This window comes from Muscardinus avellanarius (assembly GCF_963383645.1).
Source record: "Muscardinus avellanarius genome assembly, chromosome: 2".
Classification (NCBI taxonomy): Eukaryota; Metazoa; Chordata; class Mammalia; order Rodentia; family Gliridae; genus Muscardinus; species Muscardinus avellanarius.
In genome coordinates, this window is record NC_137787.1 from 191,149,579 (window position 1) to 191,169,416 (window position 19,838).

Below are 19,838 nucleotides of genomic sequence, written 5' to 3' on the forward strand. Positions count from 1 at the left end.
TCAAAATAAGAGTCCCTATACTCTCACTGCGGCAGCCTCCCCACCTCTGTTTTGTTTCCCTAAATGTTCGAATCCTACTCATCCTGCAGAGCCTCATTTAATTGGCCCTTTTTACGTTTCTCTTAATCCTTTTCTCTTTGCCTTCTTATGACCTTTTGCTTTTTTTTTTTTAAAACTGGGAATTGAATCCAGGGGTGCTCTTCCTCTGATCTTCACCCGCAGCCCTTTTTATTTTTAAACAGGGGTCTCTGTTGCCGAGGGTCTCACTAAGGTGCTGAGGCTGACCTTGAACCTGCGAGCCTCCCGTCTCGGCCTCTCACGTACTAGAATCACAGGCGTGTGGCCCTCGCTCCCGGCTTCCTTTGCTCTGTTGAATCGCAATGATAGAATTATCTGGTTCTTTGCATCTCCCTTCCTAGATGATAAGGCCCCAGTGTACCAACAACATGGCCTTTGGCTTTCTGCTCACTGCGCTAAGTATTGTTTTAAAAGTGCTCTCCCACATAAACACAACAATGCAACATTTAAAATAGAATTCTGAGATATCAGGAAGCGAGTGTCAGTTTCCACTGAGCCGACGTGCGGGCGATGCTTTGTGGAGCTGGGGCAGAGGTCCGTGACACTTAGCTCCTCTTCCTGTTCCTCTGAGGACCCTGTAGCTGGAGTTGGCGACTCTCGGCCGGAAAGAAAGGGTCCGCCGAGGCTCGTGGCTGCCGCTTTCTCCAGCGAAGATCTTAAACAAATGGCTTTAAACACGAGGGACTTTCCACCGTGCTTCCAGAAACCTTTCAACCTAGCGAGACTGTTTGAAAAACAAAAATTAAAAAGAGCTGGGGGCGCAGTGTAGGTTGGAGGTAGGATGCTCTGGGTTCAATCCTTAATAGCACCAAAAAAAAAAAAAAAGACTTCTCTCGATCTATTATTATAGATGACTCTGGCTGTCAAAAATTTTATAATAACTAATCTACATACTCAAGTAATTTCTTTTTCTCTTATAAATTTTAGTTGGAAATGTCCTTTGTTTGGGACCTTACTTTGTATTTTTCTGATTCTCTAATAGCGTCTCCATTGCTTTTAGTATAGTTAACATAGTTTGTGAATATAACAGCCACGTTTGACTTTTTCTCCTCAATATCGTTATGTCAGTTCTTACTGATCAAAGCTATAGGCATTTATTATGACTTTTCAAATGAAAATAACTAATGTATTTGGAAACCACTACTTTTAAAGAGGGGGAATTTTGATTGTTAAGTATGTAAATTTTGGGGGAAAATGGAGTGTGTGTGTATCTGTGTGTGTTTTGTTGTGCTATATAAGTAGCTCCTCATATCTTTGTCTAGTTAATATTCTGATTTTGGAATTTACTGTTGAATAATTTATGTTTTCTTAGCCCTTATTTTACTCCTGGGAAAATATTATGTTCATTGACACTAGCAGCCTTTTTTCTTTTAAAATGGTCATCGCGCTTAAAAAATACATACAAGATCATTGCACCGGCTTTATTTGCTTGACTCTGAAGAAGGGACTTTTAAATGAATTAGTTATTGTCTTCGGCATTGCCGAGCATGTGGTCAGTTGTCATGTTCATACATCCTGATGATCAAAGTCTGAACTTCTGTCTAATTCCTCCTGCTGTTAGGCTACCCCGTCATGATCAAGGCCTCCGCGGGCGGCGGAGGGAAGGGCATGCGCATCGCTTGGAATGACGACGAGACCAGGTGAGCGGCCGTCTAGCGGACTTTTGATGAAAATTGCAGCAACCAGGGTTTCATTAAACTGACAGGTAAACAGATACCCAGAGCATAATGGCGTTATTACAACACCACGGACTTCTTTACTTTCTTGAATGAAAGCAAAATTGAGATGACGCAGAGACCTTCCTTATTTATATTTTCATGATAAGTATACGATTATAGAAAGGTTTTTATAAAAACGTCTTAAATATTAACAAGAGGTTTTTTTTTTTTTGCTTTACAGTGCATTTTAAAAAATTATAGTCATTCCATTTTCCAGGGAGAAATTACTGATATTTGGCTGTGTAATTTGGAATGTTGGCTACGGATGTGAACCATGTATATTTAAGAACACTCATAATTTCATTGAGGGTGTGCACATTACCACAGTATGACTTACTTTCCTTTGCTAGTTCATAAAAGCAGTGAACTACTTTGATAATTTTATACTGTGGAATATATTGAAATATATATTTTTTCTTCTGGGTTTGAAATTGCTGGATGTTCTAAATATATAGTATACCCCATTAGAAAGTTAGAATACTTTCTTTTCACTAGTTTCAGAAATCAAAAGTAACCCTTTAAGCCAAAGCTTAAAGAACCCACCCAGTGCCTTTATGACATCATAGCCTTTAGAATTGTTCAAGAGCCTGCTTAATGTAAGCAGTTTTAAGAAACTCCATTCACATTCACATTTCTTTTCAGAGTTGGCAGCAGTGGAGATGTCATTTTTGGGGATCAGGGAAACGCAAGACTGCAGACTCATTGTTTTATTGTTGATGTTTCCTGTCCCTTCTCAACGCAGGAGTAAACTGGTCTTTTAATTGGTTACTTTGACTTTTTTTTTTCCTTTTCCTTCCTTTCTGTTTCCTTCTTAAATCTTTTAGGGAAAGGAATCTGGGAAATCTCTCAGTGAAGGGAATTTTGCTAACTTTAGGACCACGCAAGTAGCACTGTCCTGGAGGCGGTGTGTCCTTTAAGACCTCAGGGGAGGCGCCATGTTGGTTTTACCTCTGCCAGGAAGCCGGCTCTGGGCACCCCTGTTCTGTGGTTGACGGCAGGGAAGCACGCGGCCTCTGTTGTGAGGTCTGGGCTTTGAGTGCCTCCCTCGCGCGGCACCACACTGGATGAGGAGCAGATTCTCCTCTCCTGGCTTCTGCTCAGCAAGAAGCTGCGCGGTCGTGGAGGGCGGCCCTGTCGCAGAGCCTGCCGTCGGGCAGACGTTTTAGTTAGGTTCTAGGGATAAAGCAGTGAGTAAAATCATAAGATAATTCAGTCTTTCATAGATTTTATATATGAAATGATTGGTTCTTAACTTTGAATTCAGGGTGCCATAAAAATCAGGAGAGGTTCATGAATACGGGTGAATCAAAATGTACATTTTTAAAACTAGCCTTTATCTGGAATTGATGTTTCCTCAGCGTGGCACTAAACCAAAGTAATAGTAGTTTCTGTGGAACTTTTCACCATTAGAAAATCACATGCATTTTCTTATCCCATTATGTTGCTGCAGATATCTCTAAGTTATAGTGATTGTTAGAACTATTGTTGGAGCTTATTATTTAAGAAAAAACACATGTATTATATCCCAAATGGTTTAAAATATTTTGATATCTATGTTTCAATAAAATTTGTTTCCTGTACAAGCTTATGCATTTCTAATTTAAAAATTTAATAATATTACTATTATTATTTGTTATGCTAGAGACCAAACCCAGAGACTCACTAATTCTATGCAAGTGCTCTACCCCTGAGCTGTACTTCCAGCTCCTCCTCCTCCTCCTCCTCCTCTTCCTCCTCCTCCTCCTTCTTCTTCTTCTTTTTCTTCTTCTCCTTATTCTTACTACTACTACTACTACTACTACTATTATTTTTAAGAGATGGTCTTGCTTTGTTGTCTAGGCTGGCGTGAAATACCTGAGGTTCAGCAGTACTTCTGAGTAGCTGGGACTCCAGGCAGGCACTACGTGCCTGGGAACTCCATACATTTGATAATGCTTTAAACCTTATTTTGCCAAGAAATTCTTTTAAAAAAAAATTTTTTTTTATGATACTGGGGTGGAACCCAGGGGCTTTTCTACCTCCAGGCTATACTCCCAGACCTATTTTATACTTTATTTGGAATCAGGGTCTCACTAAGTTGCTGAGAGCCTCGCTAAGTAGCTGAGGCTGGCTTCGAACCCGTGCGATCCTCCTGTCTCAGCCTCCCAAGGGTGGGATTACAAGCATGCGCCACCATGCCCAGCTGCCAAGAAATTCTTATGCTCCAGTATTTTGCAAAAGGGATCCATGGCATAGACAAGGTTGGGAAATTCTATTGCTTTTGTAGGAGCCAAATGATGAGGAAAATCAAAGAAAATGGTATACTATTGTAGAAGGTGAGAAGTAACGGGGAGAGACTGAGGTGCGTTGGAGGGAGTCCTCTTCAAGCAGGGTCACTCCTGTGGTCCTTCCTGCAAAGGCAGCCCTGGAGGGAGGGGTGGCGCAGGAGGGCTGGATCCAGGCGAGGGGGTGCAGCTAGAGGGCCTGTGCAGGTCTGGAGTGGCCCACGAGCTACAGGCCGGCCTAGGGGTCTAGGGAGGCGGCTCAGAGGGGCTTGGGGTGGGAAGGGTATCCTGGAGGCTCTCAGAGAGATAGGGAGCTCTTGAGGGTTTTGAGTAGAGAAGTCTGTCATTTACATTGTTTTAATTATAAAAAATTGAAGCAAATACAAAGTAGAAGAAACCTAACAAGCTTCTCTGTGTATCAGACAGATTAGCCAGGCACTGAGGTTTTGTGACTCAGGGTCCCTCTGGCTGCCATCTTGGTAGTAGCAGGGGCACAGAATCGGGATCTCTGGAATCGGGGAGCCCAGTTGGGAGGCGGTTGCAGTAAGGGATGCAACACAGATGGCGTTGGTGGGCTCAGCGGGGCCGGAGGTGGCGGTGGAAAGGAAACTCGATTCTGAAGGGGCGGCGACACCTGCCAAGTGATGGGAGCACAGCAAGAGAGCTCAAGGATGATGATGGAGAGGCACAGACTTCTTTTAGTTCAAGTTCTTAATTTTTTTGATTTGGTCTTGTTGAATGGAGATGAATTAAATTCCCACGGGAAAACTCTCCTTGAAAATTTTTGGGAAATGCTCAGAGGTTAAAGCAGTTCAAGTGAGAGCTTTGGTCTTCAAAAGTGCAGGAGGCTTAATGGTCTGGTTCTCAGCCTCTCCCGGAACTCTCCTGGCCTGGCTGGGGGCTTCTGGGAGCGCGGGTGAGGGCGCGGGCTAACTGGGAGGTGTTTGGAGTTGGCGGGCGGTGGAGACAGGCGTGGGGAGGAGCCTTCCTAGGCCCACTTGACTTCATCAATATTCGACTTTATCCACCCACGCTCAGGTTTGAGGCGCTCTCGTGTTCTCAGGTTTGAATGTCATTCCTGTGAGTCCCAGGAGCTCTCAGTGGGTAGGCTGGGCATCCTCAGGGTGTGGTCGTTTTGGACTTCTTACCAGATGATCCAGGGTTCCAAGAGCAATTGTTTCAAATCCAAATGGAAGCTATGTCTCTGTGTGTGTGTGTGTGTGTGTGTGTGTGTGTGTGTGTGTGTGTGTGTCACTGGGGATTGATCCCAGGGTCTTCTACCCCTGAGCTATACCCGCAGTACTATTTTTATTTTGAAATAAGGTCTTGTTAAGTTGCTGAGGCTGGCCTCAAACCTGTGATTCTCCCGTCTCAGCTTTCCAAGTACTGGGATTATAAGTGTGTGCCATTATGCCCAGCTGCATTACTTTATATGATCCACTTTCAGAAGTCACGCAGGGTGCCTGGCATGGTGAGGCATGCTTATAATCCCAAGACAGCCCCAACAACTTAGTGAGATCATGTTAAAAAAAAAAAAAAAAAAGAAAGGACTTGGGAGTGTATATAACTCAGAGGTAGAATGTTCCCGGATTCAATTCCCAGACACACACACACACACACACACACACACACACACACACACACAGTCACAGATTCCCTCTACCATCTTTTGTTGTCTACCAGAGAGCACAGGTTTCTACTGAGATCAGGGCAGGAGTACGTGGCTCCTCGTCTTCATGCTGAAGTGACCAGACTCTTTTTAGAAGAACACACGGAGTGGGGGACACTGTTGTGGTCACTTTTGGAAAGATGGTCTGCTACTAACAGCCGCTTCACAGGAAAGAATGCTACAAAAAAGACATTGAAAACAACTTGTTTTGTGAGAAATGTGTATTTTCTGACCTTTTTTCTCATTTTTCCCCTCTTTTGCATGATACTTAGGTAGCAGTTTCACTGAAAGCCTAGCACTGATTTTTCATTACTCTTCTTAGATCTTAGGCTTGTTATCAGACATTTCTCCAAGCTTCCACTTGTGGTGTGTTCTTTTATGGAGGAGTAATTCTTCACAGTTTCTTGGCAGTGAGACTTGCTGTGTTGTTGGCTATCTATGAATTTTATTTTATTGTTATTAAAAATTTTTAATTGGTGCATTTTAGTCATACATCTTAATGGAGTGTAAGATGGTAGAGGCAGACATGCACACGTGATGCATTTAGCCCTTCCCCAGTTCCCACCCCATTGCCTCCCCATCGGTGAATTTTAGAATTTAGTATTTCAGAAAGTCACTTTATCCATTAATATGACATCCTTTGCTAATTTACAACTTTCTTGGCAAGTAAAGGACACTTTGCTTCAAAATATATTGATATAGTTAATAAAAATGATCCCCACCCTAAATATTATATAACTTTCTTTAAGTTGATAAACCAGCTTTGAAACCTTGTTTAGACTAATAAAAGTGTGATACTATTGGATTTAATGATGCCTGGTCTTTGTCTTAAAAAGTTGCTCTACATCCTCAGTTCATTTGGAAAAATCAAAACTCCAGAAAAACTGAGAGAGTGCTCCAGTGGTGCACGCACAGGTATAAACACCACACCACAGCTCGCGTCTCATTCTTTTCCTCATTCATTCTCTCCTTGAGGAAGAAATTTCTTTGAGTATAATCCACAGACATGTGTCGTATTCTTTGGGTGCAATGTAAGATTTAGTAGCCAATAACTGCGTAATAATTCTGAAAGGTGTCTGCCGCTTCTGCCATATTTCCTAAGCTGCTTGAGGGAAGTGGCATCTCTGACTTGTCTTAGATTCTGTAGAACCCTGGAAAGTTCTTACAAAGAATGTTTGATGTTATAAACTAAATCAAGAGGAGAAACAGGAAGGTCATTGGATGTGGATTTAGACTATTATTTTCACAACAAGCTCTAGCTTTCTTTTCGCTCTCCAAATTTAAATGAAACGTGGGACGTGACGGAGCTGATCATGGCGGCCTGTCTGAACGTCCCACTAGATTCAGGCCCTGTGATGGCAATGGCTGCTTTGCTTTTGTCGTCTCAAGACCTTGACTGTGCACCAGGCACGGAATTTATTGAATAAATGCATAATTGTTCTTTTTGGGGGGAAGTTGTGTACTGGAGACCTCACGCAGGGGTATGCATGGGCTGAGCATGCTTTCCTGCTGGGCTGCACTCCCAGCCCCAAAGGATGTTCTTAATACAATATCCCTTCAGTTCTGACATATGTCCATGATGCTTTCACATTTGACACTTTATTTTGGTGACTTTGGCTTTTTACTTTTGCTGTTGTTACTGTAAAAGAAAAATGCAAGTTCTCAATCATTATAGCAGAGACACACTGTAAAGCGCTGATTTCTCTGTGAATTGTAATATACTCTTCAATACAAAGTTGGCTGTAAGGTATTGAAAACAATGACTCATTGTGCTTCTAGCTTCTTTGAAGTGTGCAGCCCCCGAGATCTAAAGTCCATTTCCCTAAATCAAAGATGTAACGGAACACTAAGAAAACCTAATACCTCTTCTCTGAGAACAGAAATAGAATCTTGCAATGTTTTGAAATTTGTCTTCTAGTCAGTGTTTACCTGCAGTGTTATATGTTTTAAGCACAAAAGCAAACACACCAGGTAGTTATTTTTAATACTGCCAGATGGACTTTTTGCAAATAAAAGGATTAGAAGAACTTGGCTTTCATGTTTCATATTAAATACAAGTAATCTGAAGACAAACTTTATTAGAAGTAAAAAGAATATATCTTGAATACATCAATGAGTAGACAATAAAATCCCCAGTGAATTTTAGGTAAATTGGAGTTTCTAATGGACTAGCCAAATAAGCCCAGTTTATATGAACTTTAGTGAGCAGAGTTTAATAATAACAATTTAGTTTAGGAACAAAATATAGAAAGCAGTAATCAAATCCATATTTTTACCTTCAAATGTTTTTCTCTTTTCTTTTAAGTATTAATTTTAAAATACTTTTAAAGATAAAATTATAATGACCTGTGCAGGTATATATAGGAGAAAGTTGCCCTCCGAGGCATGTATTAAAGTGTCAGGAAAGCACATGAGAACCCTCAGATTGTATGTTCACCCCAGTGAGTCATCTGTTGTAGGTCTGTGCTGCTCGTGTGGTGGTCCAGAGCCTTCACACTTTTGGTTGCATCTTCTAGCGTCTAAGAATGGATAGCTTCTGAGAATATATATGTATATATATATATATTTAGTAAGAATTAAGATAAATTAAGTTTGAAGCAGTGAGATTAGTTTTAAGCATTCTGTATGGTTGATTAAAATCTCATATTTAACAGTTTGTAAAATAATTACTGGTAAACTGGGCATGGTGGTGCATGCCTGTAATCCTCATACTTGGGAGGCTGAATCTGGAGGATCACAGGTTTGAGGACAGCCTCAGCAATTTAGTGAGAACCTGTTTCAAAATAAAAAGTAAAATAGGGCTAGGGTGTAGCTCAGAGGTAGAATATCTCTGGGTTCAGTCCCCTGTAAACACACACACACTCTAATACTACCTCCTCCTCCTCCTTCTCCTCCTCCTCCTCCTCCTCCTCCTCCTCCTCCTCCTCCTCCTCCTCCTCCTCCTCCTCTTCTTCTTCTTCTTTTTCTTCTTCTTCTTCTTCTCCCCCCCCCTCACCTCTCTCATATTCCTGTGCTGATAGAAAAATCTATGATCAGGGAAGTTGAATTAGGTAGTGCGACGGAGTAAGTAGAGGAGCTGCAATTCATCCGCAGTTAACTTGGTCCTGTGTACACCGAGTGAATCCTGTGTACACCGAGTGAATCCTGTGTACACTGAGTGGATTCTTCCCCCTGCTCTGTCCAGAGCTCTTCTGGAGCTTTGGGGCCTGTATTGATTTTTGTTAGTCTGACCGTCCTTCCTTTTCTCTTTTCAGGGATGGCTTTAGATTTTCCTCTCAAGAAGCTGCTTCTAGTTTTGGTGATGATAGACTGCTAATAGAAAAATTCATTGATAACCCTCGTCATATAGAAATCCAGGTTGGTACATTTTAAGATGCTTTCTAACGATGATTTTTTTGAGCAGTATTGTTTAATTTTATTGGAAACATATTCTTTCTTCCATTTAGAATGATTGTGAATTGTTTTGGCATGCTTGAGGAAGTCCCAAATAATCAATCACCTGCCTTTGGAGCCTGGTGTACCTCCTGTCAAGTCCTAGGGTGTTGGTTAGGATGGGAATGATACAAAACCCACCTCCCAAAAGAAGACATTTCCTCAGCTTCTGACCAGCTCAAGTCTCTGCCACCCACAGGATCACCTGTCCTTTTCCAAGATGGGGCCAACTTTAAAAGAAAACGGCTCCTGTGAGCTGGACTCCTGTATCATTTCAATTTGCCATGTCTGTGTACCTTGTGTGACAGGCGTTCTGCTGGGAGTTGGTGGTATAGAGACATAGTCATGTCCTCTGCTCACATTAACATTCCATCCAAGCTGAGTGTGGGTTCTTGGGAGGCCGAGACAGGAGGATCACAGGTTGGAGGCCAGCGACAGGTAACTTAGAAAAGCCCTGTTTCAAAATAAAAATAAAATTGGGCCAGGGGTGCAGCTCAGAGGTAGAGTGCCCCTGGTTCCAATCCCCAGTATTACCAATATATAAATATAAATAAATAAGTACAGATGTAATCATAGTTGTTAAAGTGCTTGTGGAGCTGTGAATTTCAGTAAATCAAAACAGGATTTTCTGAAATAAGAGATGGCAGACAACTTTAGTGACATTTTCATCTGTCAGAAATGCTTTCATTCTAATTTTATACATCATGACTATGAATTGACAACACTTAAAATTGATAAAAGATAAATATCATGTTAGAATCTATTGAGTTTAAGTATATTTTTAATTTTAATTTGGTGTGGATAGATAACCAGAAAAATGCTGATGTTGTCCCTTCTGATGGGGACATGATAAATTCCTATATTCTGTTACTTTTAAAACATGGTCAGTCATTACTTTTTATAGATTTATTTATGGGTTGAAAATATTATAGCTCTTCAATTTATCTAAGAGTAGGAAAATGCGAAAATGTTTATTCATTGGTTGGCAGTTTTGAAACACAGAACATAAGGTGTCTTTTTCTAAGGTTCACCAGTTTCATTTTTGTTTTTTAGCTTTTTGTTTTTAGATTTTCTAAATTGAGATACCAGGTATAAGCAGTGAAGTTCACATATCCTAAGTATACAATTCAGTAAAATTTTATACACAGTATAAATACATAACCGCCATGTAGATGCAAAACATTTCTTTTAAACCAAAAGATTTCTTGAAAGCCGGGCGTGGTGGCTCACACTTGTCATCTCAGTACTTGGGAGGTTGAGACAGAAGGATCGCACATTTGAGGCTAGGCTCAGCAACTCAGGCCCTCCACAACTTAGTGAGACCCTGTTACAAAGAAAAAATAAAATAGGACTGAGGATGTCGTTCAGAGGTAGAATGCCCCTGGGGATAATAGGCATTGAAGAAGGGATAGAGGTACAGACCAAGGGCATCCGTAATCTCTTCAAAGAAATAATCTCAGAGAATTTTCCAAACATGTAAAGAGACTTGGATCTTCATGTCCAGGAGGCATACAGAACTCCATTGAGACAGGACCAAAGAAGGACCACGCTACGGCACATAATAACCAAAATGACCAACATAGAGGCCAAAGAAGGAATCTTAAAAGCAGTGAGAACAAAAGGACAGGTGACATATAGAGGCAAAACAATAAGAATCACCCCAGACTATACAACCCAGGTCATGAATGCTAGGAGAGACTGGTACGACGTGATTCAGACCCTGGAATAAAAGGAGGTGCCCTGATTTGTCTCTTCTGATGTGTTTTAATTTAAAGTCTGTTTTGTTGGATATCAGGGTTGCTACCCCTGCTCTTTTTTGGTCTCCAATAGCAGGGTATATCTTTTTCCATCCTTTCACTTTCAGTCTGTGAATGTCTTTGGCTGTAAGGTGAGTTTCTTGCAGACAACATAAATTTGATTATATTTCTTAATCCACATTGCCAGTGTATGTCTTTTGATTGGTGAGTTAAGTCCTTTGACGTTAAGAGATATTATTGAAATATGATTTTTTTTTTCTGCCATTTTGTGTTCTGTCAACTCTTGGGTGGTTTGGTCTTTCTTCTTTACTTAAATGGCCCACTTATTAATTTCCTCTCTTCTCTGGTTCTGAAGTCTGCTTCTTTTTTCTTCTTTATGGTTTATTTCTTTAAGAATTTTCTCTAGTGTTGGCTTTGAATTCATGAATTTTTTAAGATTATTTTTATCCTGAAACACTTTTGTTTCCCCATTGATTTTGAATAGTAGTTTTGCTGAATAGTTTAGTTTGGGTTGGAAGTTATTTTCTTCCGGGAAATTGAAAGAGATGGAACTCTCCCAAATTCCTTCTATGAGGCCAGTATCACATTAATCCCCAAACCAAGTAAAGATACTTCAAGAAAGGAAAACTACAGACCAATATCCTTAATGAACATAGATGCAAAAATTCTAAACAAAATACTCTCTATATGCATTCAAAACTATATCAAGAGAATAATACATCATGGCCAAGTTGGTTTCATCCCAGAAAAACCAGGCTGGTTCAACATACGCAAATCAATACATGTTATTCACCACATAAAAAGAACCAAGAACAAAAACCACATCATCATAGCAATAGATGCTGAAAAAGCCTTTGACAAAATCCAACACCCATTTATGTTAAAAACACTGCAGAAAATTGGGATAGAAGGAAAGTACTTCAACATCATTAAGGCAACATACTGTAAACCCAAAGCCAACATTATAGTGAATGGGGAAAAACTGCAAGAATTTCCTCTAAAATCAGGAACAAGACAAGGATGCCCACTATCACCACTCCTTTTCAATATAGTCCTTGAGACTCTTGCTGCAGCAATAAGAAAATAGAAGGAAATCAAAGGAATTCACACAGGAAGAGAGGAATTAAATTATCCTTATTCGCAGATGACATGATCCTTTATCTGGAAGACCCAAAGAACTCAACCAAAAGACTTCTGGAGCTGATCGACAAATTCAGCAAAGTCGCAGGATACAAAATCAACCTAAAGAAATCAGTGGCTTTTCTTTATGCCAACAACGAATCCACAATGAAAGAAACAAAGAAAACAATTTCATTCACTATAACCTCAAAACCAATAAAATACCTAGGAATAAACCTAACCCAAGATGTAAAAGACCTCTACAACAAAAACTATAAAACATTAAAGAAAGAAATTAAAGAAGACCTTGGAAGATGGAAAGGTCTCCCGTGCTCATGGATAGGCAGAATAAATATCATCAAAATGGCCATTCTGCCAAAACTGATCTATAGATTCAAAGCAATTCCCATTAAAATACCAGTGACATTCTTCAGAGACCTAGAAAAATCAATCATGAACTTCATATGGAGAAAGAAAAGACCCAGAATAGCCAAAGCAATTCTCAACAATAAGAAACATGCAGGAGGCATCACAATCCCAGACTTCAAATTATACTATAGAGCAATAGTAGTAAAAACAGCATGGTATTGGCACAATAACAGATATACTGACCAGTGGATTAGAATAGAAGATACAGAAACAAACCCACACATCTTTAGTCAATCAATCTTTGACAAAGGGGCCAAATTCATATGCTGGAGAAAAGACAGCCTTTTCAACAAATGGTGCTGGGAGAACTAGCTATATCCATTTGTAAAAAGCTGAATCTAAACCCCTATATCTCACCATGCACAGGAATCAAGTCAAGATGCATCAAAGACTTAGAAATTAGACCTGAGACTGTGAAGTTAGTAGAGGAGAGCATAGGTTCAACACTACAAAATATTGGCACAGGCAGTAACTTTCTCAACAAAACCTCCAAAGCTCAGGAAATTAAAGCAAGAATTAACAAGTGGGATAGCATCAAACTTAAAAGTCTCTTCTCGTCAAAGGAAACCATCAGTAACTTAAAGAGGAAGCCTACAGAATGGGAAAAGATCTTTACCAGCCACCACTCTGATAGGGGACTAATATCCAGAATATACAAAGAGCTCAAAAGACTCTACACTAGCAAAACAAACAACCCAATCAAGAAATGGGCAAATGAACTAAATAGACACTTCACAAAAGAAGAGATACAAAGGGCCAATAGATACATGAAAAGATGTTCTTCATCACTGGCCATCAGGGAGATGCAAATCAAAACTACATTGAGATTCCATCTAACCCCAGTCAGAGTGGCAAGCATAAAGAAATCAAACCACAACAAATGCTGGCGAGGATGTGGGGAAAGAGGAACTCTTTTACACTGTTGGTGGGAATGCAAACTAGTTCAGCCACTATGGAGATCTGTGTGGAGATTCCTAAGAAAGGTGGGAATAGATCCACCATATGATCCAGCTATACCACTCCTGGGTATCTTTCCAAAGGGGTTGAATTCAGAGAAATATAGCAACATATGCATACCTATGTTCATAACAGCACAATTCATAATAGCCAAAATATGGAACCAACCCAGGTCCCCATCAACAGATGAATGGATAGCAAAACTCTGGAAAATAGACACAATGGAATTGTACTCAGCCATAAAGAAGAACAAAATCATACCATTTGCAAGAAGATGGAAAGTCCTGGAGAGCATTATGTTAAGTGAGATCAGCCAAGCACAGAAGGAGAAGGTACATATGTTCCCTCTAATATGCCCAAACTAGGGAACTTAGAGGATACCAGTGGTACTCCAGATAATAGAGGGGAAATACTAGCAAAGCTAGAATGGAAAGATAGAGGAGGAGGAAGGCTGAACTTGATTAATGAGGGTCCACATCCGAATATGTGTAAAATTATGAATATGGCATGGTTACCTGGGATAATCATTGTTGGGAGGGGGAAGGGAAAACAGGGGCGGGAGGGGGGAGCGGGCATCAAGTATAGTTTAAATGTATACCATTTATGTTCAATAAAAAAGAAAAGAAAAAATTGCTTCATATCACTTCTAGCCACTCCTGTCCTTGGCCAGTACAAGTTAATGGAGTGCTGTTGTGACATCTAGCACCACAGATTAGATGGTTTCTTTTGTGGTTGTTATTTTTCTTCCGTGCTTCGATGGAACCCAGGGCCTTGTGCATGCTGTGTGAGTGTGCTACCACTGAGCTACGTCTCCAGCCTTGTCCATTCATCTGTGTGTTCTTAAGCTTCATCCAGGGTTGGCGTGTGGGGCTGGAGAGGAGCAGGAGAGCCGGGCTTAGCTTCTACAAGGCCCACCACAAAAACACACGTCATGTACATGGAGTCATACGATATTTACTCGTTAAATGGAGTTTGGAGAAGGGAACAGTGCAAATAAGGTTACATCATGCAGGACTCCACCACCAATCTCACAGTGTCTGTGAGGGAGGAAGGTAAAGAGGCGGCGTGCGGAGGGAAGCACACCAGGTGGTGTGTGTCTGTGCGTTTTATCACTTTGAATCACGTTACCATGTGAAATTACATTGCAGCAATAAAAGCATAAAAATTTATGTACTTGTTTGTGCCTGGCTTTTCTTCATACAACATTCTATCATTGCAGTTATTCCACAAGGCTCCCTGTTACCACATGCTTTTAAAAACTGTACTGTGTTACTCCTCTGTTTGAGTAATCCGTAACTTACTCGTTTTCCCCTGGATGGATCTTTGGGCTCTTTCCACTAAAAAAAAAAAAAAAAAAAAAAAATGTGATTAAACTGCTGTGTCATTTTATGGCTATGCACATTTTTTTTTAATATACTAAGGAGAGAGAGATTATTGGGTTCATAGCAAGATATGTTCAGTTTTGTAAGATTATAGTGAGACGCTGAGGCTGGGGTAGCGCACGCTCCAGGGCCGAGGAGCGAGTCTCTGTGGCTTCTCTCCTTCCCAGCACTTAGCGCTCTCAGGTTTCAATGCGGAGCTGATTGTGGACCGGAGTTTGGCTCTTTCGGGCTTCCCGATGGGCGCTGTCCTGGCACGCCTTTTGATGAAGGAGGGGCCGCTCGGATGTCCCTTCTCCTGTCTTTCCTCCTTGCCCCTCTGCTTCAGATTAGATTTAATTTTTTAAAGTTTTTTGGTGGTATTGGGGTTCCTGGAAACCCTTCTACCTCCGGGCTACAGTCTCAGACCTATTTTTATACTTTTTTATTTGGAAACAGGGTCTCTTAAGCCAGCACAGCCGGCTTCGAAGCTGCCAGATCCTCCTGTCTCCACCTCCCAAACGCGGGGATTACAAGCATACGCCCCCATGCCTGGCTAAAAAATTTTAAATATGCTTTTATTGGTGCATTATAGTCTCACTAGATTTATTTATTCATTTATTTTTTGCGGTCCTGGACATTGAGCCCAGGGACATTCTACTTCCAGGCTACATCCCCAGCCCCAGTTTTTTATTCTTTAATTTGAAACAGAATCTCACTAAGTTGCAGAGGTCCTCACTAAGTAGCGGAGGCTGGCTGGGAACCCGGATCCTCCTGTCTCAGCCTCCCAGGTACTGAAATCACAAGTGTGTGCCACCATGCCTGGCTCTAGGTTTTTTTTTTAAATCAGTGTCTGATGAATTCGTAATTTTATTGGAATCCACCTTAAATTCACTTTGCGTACCCAGGGTAGGAACTTTGTTATTTTAGGTCAGATACGTAGGTCTGCTACTCTGCTTGAATGAATTTTTTGTTTGGTGTGAAGTAGGTCAGATTTTTTTTGGATATCAAATTTCTCCAGCATCATTTGTGTGGTGACAATTTGTTAAAAGTTGAGTGAGAGCCGGGCGTGGTGGCGCACGCTTGTAATCCCCGCGCTTGGGAGGCGGAGACAGGAGGATCCTGCAGGTTCGAAGCCAGCCTCTCTGGCTTAAGAGACCCTGTTTCCAAATAAAAATATAAAAAATATGTCTGGGAGTGTAGCCTGGAGGTAGAAGGGCTTCCAGGAGCCTCAGTACCACAAAAAAAAAAAAAAAAAAAAAAAAAAAGTTGAGTGAGAAGCCGGGCATGGTGGGCACGCTTGTAATCCCAGTACTTGGAAGGCTGAGACAGGAGAATCACACAGGTTCAAAGCCAGCCTCAGCTACTTAGGGAAACCCTGTTTCCAAATAAAATATAAAATAGGTCTGAGAGTGTAGCCCACAGGTAGAAGGCCCCTGGGTTTCATCCCCAGTGTTAAAAAAAAAAAAAAAGTTGAGTGAGATTTAATTATCTTAATTATTTTGATTTTATAAGAAGTCTAGAAATCTGATATTGTAAATGCTCCAAATTTATTAGTTTTTTCACATAATTTTTGGCTCTTTTTTTTTTTTTTTTTTGGTGGTACTGGGGTTCCTGGAAGCCCTTCTACCTCCGGGCTACGCTCCCAGACCTATTTATACGTTTTTCTTTAGAAACAGGGTCTCTTACGCCAGTGCGGCTGGCTTCGAACCTGCGCGATCCTCCTGTCTCCGCCTCCCAAGCGCGGGGATTACAAGCGTGCGCCACCATGCCTGGCTTCGGCTCTTTTTAGTTACTATAATTACTATGTAAATTTTAGACTTTATCAGCTTTGTGTAGTGATGCATGCCTGTAATCCCAGTACTTGGGAGGCTCAGACGTGAAGATGGCAGGTTTGAGGCTACACTAAGCAATTCAGTGAGACCCTGTTTTTTTAAAAAAAATATTAGAAAGGGCTAGGTATGTAGCTCAGAGATAGAACACTTTTGGGTTCAATCCCCAGCACCAAAATAAATAAATTTAAAAATGTAGACTTTACCTTTCCCCCTGCTTCCCCTCTAACCTCCAGCACACATGAACCACCTCATGGGATGTGGATTTGGGTTCTATTGTTATTATGGGGAGAACTGACATCTTGACAAGACAAGATCTTCTACTCCCCGGACTGGGATAGGTCTTTTTAATGTAATTCTTTTTGGCCCTACTGTGTATTTCTGAGCGTTGCGGGTTCGTATGCCTTTCATTCATTTTATTCCTAGGCGTCGGTATCTTCTTTCTTTTATGGCACTGGGAGTTGAACCCAGGAGCCTTCTCTCAAGTACATCTGAGCTTGATTTTGTTTTTATTTTGAAATAGGGTCTCACTAGGTTGATGACAGTCTTACTATTTGCTGAGGCTGTCCTCGCACCTGTGATCCTCCCGTCGCAGCTTCTCAAGGACTGGGATTACACGCGTGCGCCACCACGCCCGGTTTACTTGATGTCTTCCAAATTTCATCTACCTATTTGTTTGCTGCTCATGTACAGAAAAAGGCAGTGGGTTTGGTGCACTCATCTTGAATCCAGTGTCGTTGCTAAATCCACTTTTAAATTTTGTATGTTTTGCTTATTGTTTACTGAGTAAAAATCCGCCTCAAAATGCAGTGATGTAAGACGACCTTTGCTCGTGCTGCCGGGAGGCTGCTCGTAGGCTCTGGTCTGGAGATGTCTGCGTTTCCTCACGGCCACGAGGTCCCTCTCGGACACAGACACGGTGGCTCTCCGTCCTCTCGATTCCTGGCCCTGAGGCCTCTGTCTTTCCCATTAATCTCCAGGAAATGCTTATTAGTTTGTGTTAAGTCATTATATAGCTACACCAACTCTGTAGTTTATTTTAACGACCCACAACCTGCAGTCTCCACGTATTTTCTAACATAGGTGACGACATCCCGGTAGCTTCAACAAGCAACACAGATGTCTCCCAGAGCTGGGCTTATACTTGGGAGGGTTTTCAAAAGATGCTTATTTTTCTTCAGTTTTATTTATTTATATTTGATCATGCAGTAATGTCCTAATATAATAAAGGGTTTTCAACAGAAGCAAGCATCTCTGTCACCCTGTTCCTTGAGTCCCTGGTTTTAGCCCTAGATGCAGACACTGACTGCTCCTGAGGGTCCATGGGGCCTGTGCACTGCGCATGCGCAAAGCACCTGAGAGTTTTTGTTTTGGTACCAGGGATGGAACCCAGGGGCACTCTACCTCCAAGCTACACTCCCACCCTATTTTTTATTCTTTATTTTGAAACAGGGTCTCACTGAGTTGCCAAGGGCCTCACTAAGTACCTGAGCCTCTCCTCAAACCTCCTGTCTCAGCCTCCCTGAATGCTAGGATGACAAGCGTGCGCCACCATGCCCAGCTCCACCTGTGAGTTTTTACAGGAGCGTTGCACGGCGTGTCCTTTGCACAATGTGTCCTTTCTCATGCTACGCTGCGTCCTGGCAGTGTAACATCACTCTGTGTTTATGCCCTGTGAACCAGGGGCCACTGGCATTTTCTGGGCCCAGTGAGGGTGTTAACGGGCTGGTATTGTGAGCTGTAGTCTATTATCACAGAACTTTCTTCAGAAAATAGTTAAGCTTGGAGATTTTTCTACATTCAGGATATGCATATCTATAAAGGGCTAAATTAAAAGTTAAAAAACAGCTCACAATGTGTTTAAGCATTAACTGTCCTTATAAGCCCTTTTTTCCATTTTAGTGTGGTATTAAGGATGGAATCCAGGGACATTTTACCTCCCAGCCACACCCCCAGCCCTTTTAAAAATTTTTTAGTTTGAAGCAAGATCTCACTAGGTTGCTGAGGCTGCCCTTAAACGTGGGATCTTCCTGTCTCAGCCTCCCAGGTCCTGGGATTGCAGGCACGTGCCGCCATGCCTGGCTTGCAAGCACTTTTTATTTATAATGTTCCCTCATAAATATCAAATGACTATTGTTGAATTGCTTAGGAAATGCCCAAAACTTTAAGAAGTAAACTAGAAAAATATAAAGAATTTGGAGAAAAACAAGCTCCGAGTTCTGTAAACGAATCTAGTAGGTTACAGTTTGCAATGCTTCTCAGAACTCCTGGTTATTTGGGCTTTATGTCTTGAAGACTAAATATACTTTTGATTTCTTGTCAACTAGAATAAAAAAAAAGATTGTGAGTTATTTTAGTGATATAAAATATTTTTAGCTATACCTCAGGATGTTGCTTTTGAATCTTAAAAATATAATTCCAAAGCTGGGCGTGGTGGCGCACGCTTGTCATCCCCGTGCTTGGGAGGTGGAGACAAGAGGATCGCGCAGATTCAAAGCCAGCTGCGCTGGCTTAAGAGACCCTGTTTCCAAATAAAAATATAAAATAGGTCTGGGAGTGCAGCCCGGAGGTAGAAGGTTTTCCAGGAACCCCAGTACCACACACACACACACACAACAATATATATATATATGTATATTTCCAGCATATTGCCATTTTATTACTATAATGTTTTCCTTCATTACCTGGAATCATTCTTGAGTTTTAAATAGATTTTATTCCTAAAAATTAATGTCAAGTCTTCTTACTATGCTTAAGTACAGTGTATAAAAGAAAGAAAGTCAAATAAAGAATAACAATGTTGCAGTTATATAATATCTATTCATTTTATAACTTACTGTACCTGTTATGACATCGTGTTCAATTTGATTTTTTTCAATAGCCATATAAAATATTAAGATGATATTATCTAGTATTTAAAATGCACAAAGAAACAAAACAATTTGCACAGGGAAGTTATATAGCTGTTTGCAGTTAAATTAGCACGAGTCTTATGGTTTCTAAAATAGGTCTTGCCTCTGGGAATCTAAAATATGCATTCAGGAGCCAGTGTGGTGGCACACACTTGTAATCCCAGCACTTGGAGGCTGAGATGGGAGGATTGCAGGTTCTTGGCCAGCCTCAGCAACTTAGTGAGGCCCTCCACAACTCAATGAGATCCTGTTTCAAAATAAATAATTAAAAAATAGGGCTGGGGGTATAGCTCAGAGGTAGAATGCCCCTGGG

The 19,838-nt window shown here is 41.1% G+C and overlaps 1 protein-coding gene across 9 annotated transcripts in view; it reads left to right on the forward strand.

The window, feature by feature from the left end:
• PCCA (propionyl-CoA carboxylase subunit alpha) overlaps positions 1-19,838 on the forward strand; it is a gene marked incomplete at both ends in the record, with an annotated part of 369,697 nt that overhangs the window by 138,382 nt on the left and 211,477 nt on the right. For all 9 annotated transcript variants that reach the window (XM_080689189.1, XM_080689192.1, XM_080689190.1 and 6 more), the window contains 2 exons: positions 1,640-1,718; positions 8,984-9,086. In XM_080689189.1, the coding sequence (XP_080545315.1) occupies positions 1,640-1,718; positions 8,984-9,086 (182 nt within the window). The remainder of the gene's footprint in view (positions 1-1,639; positions 1,719-8,983; positions 9,087-19,838) is intronic.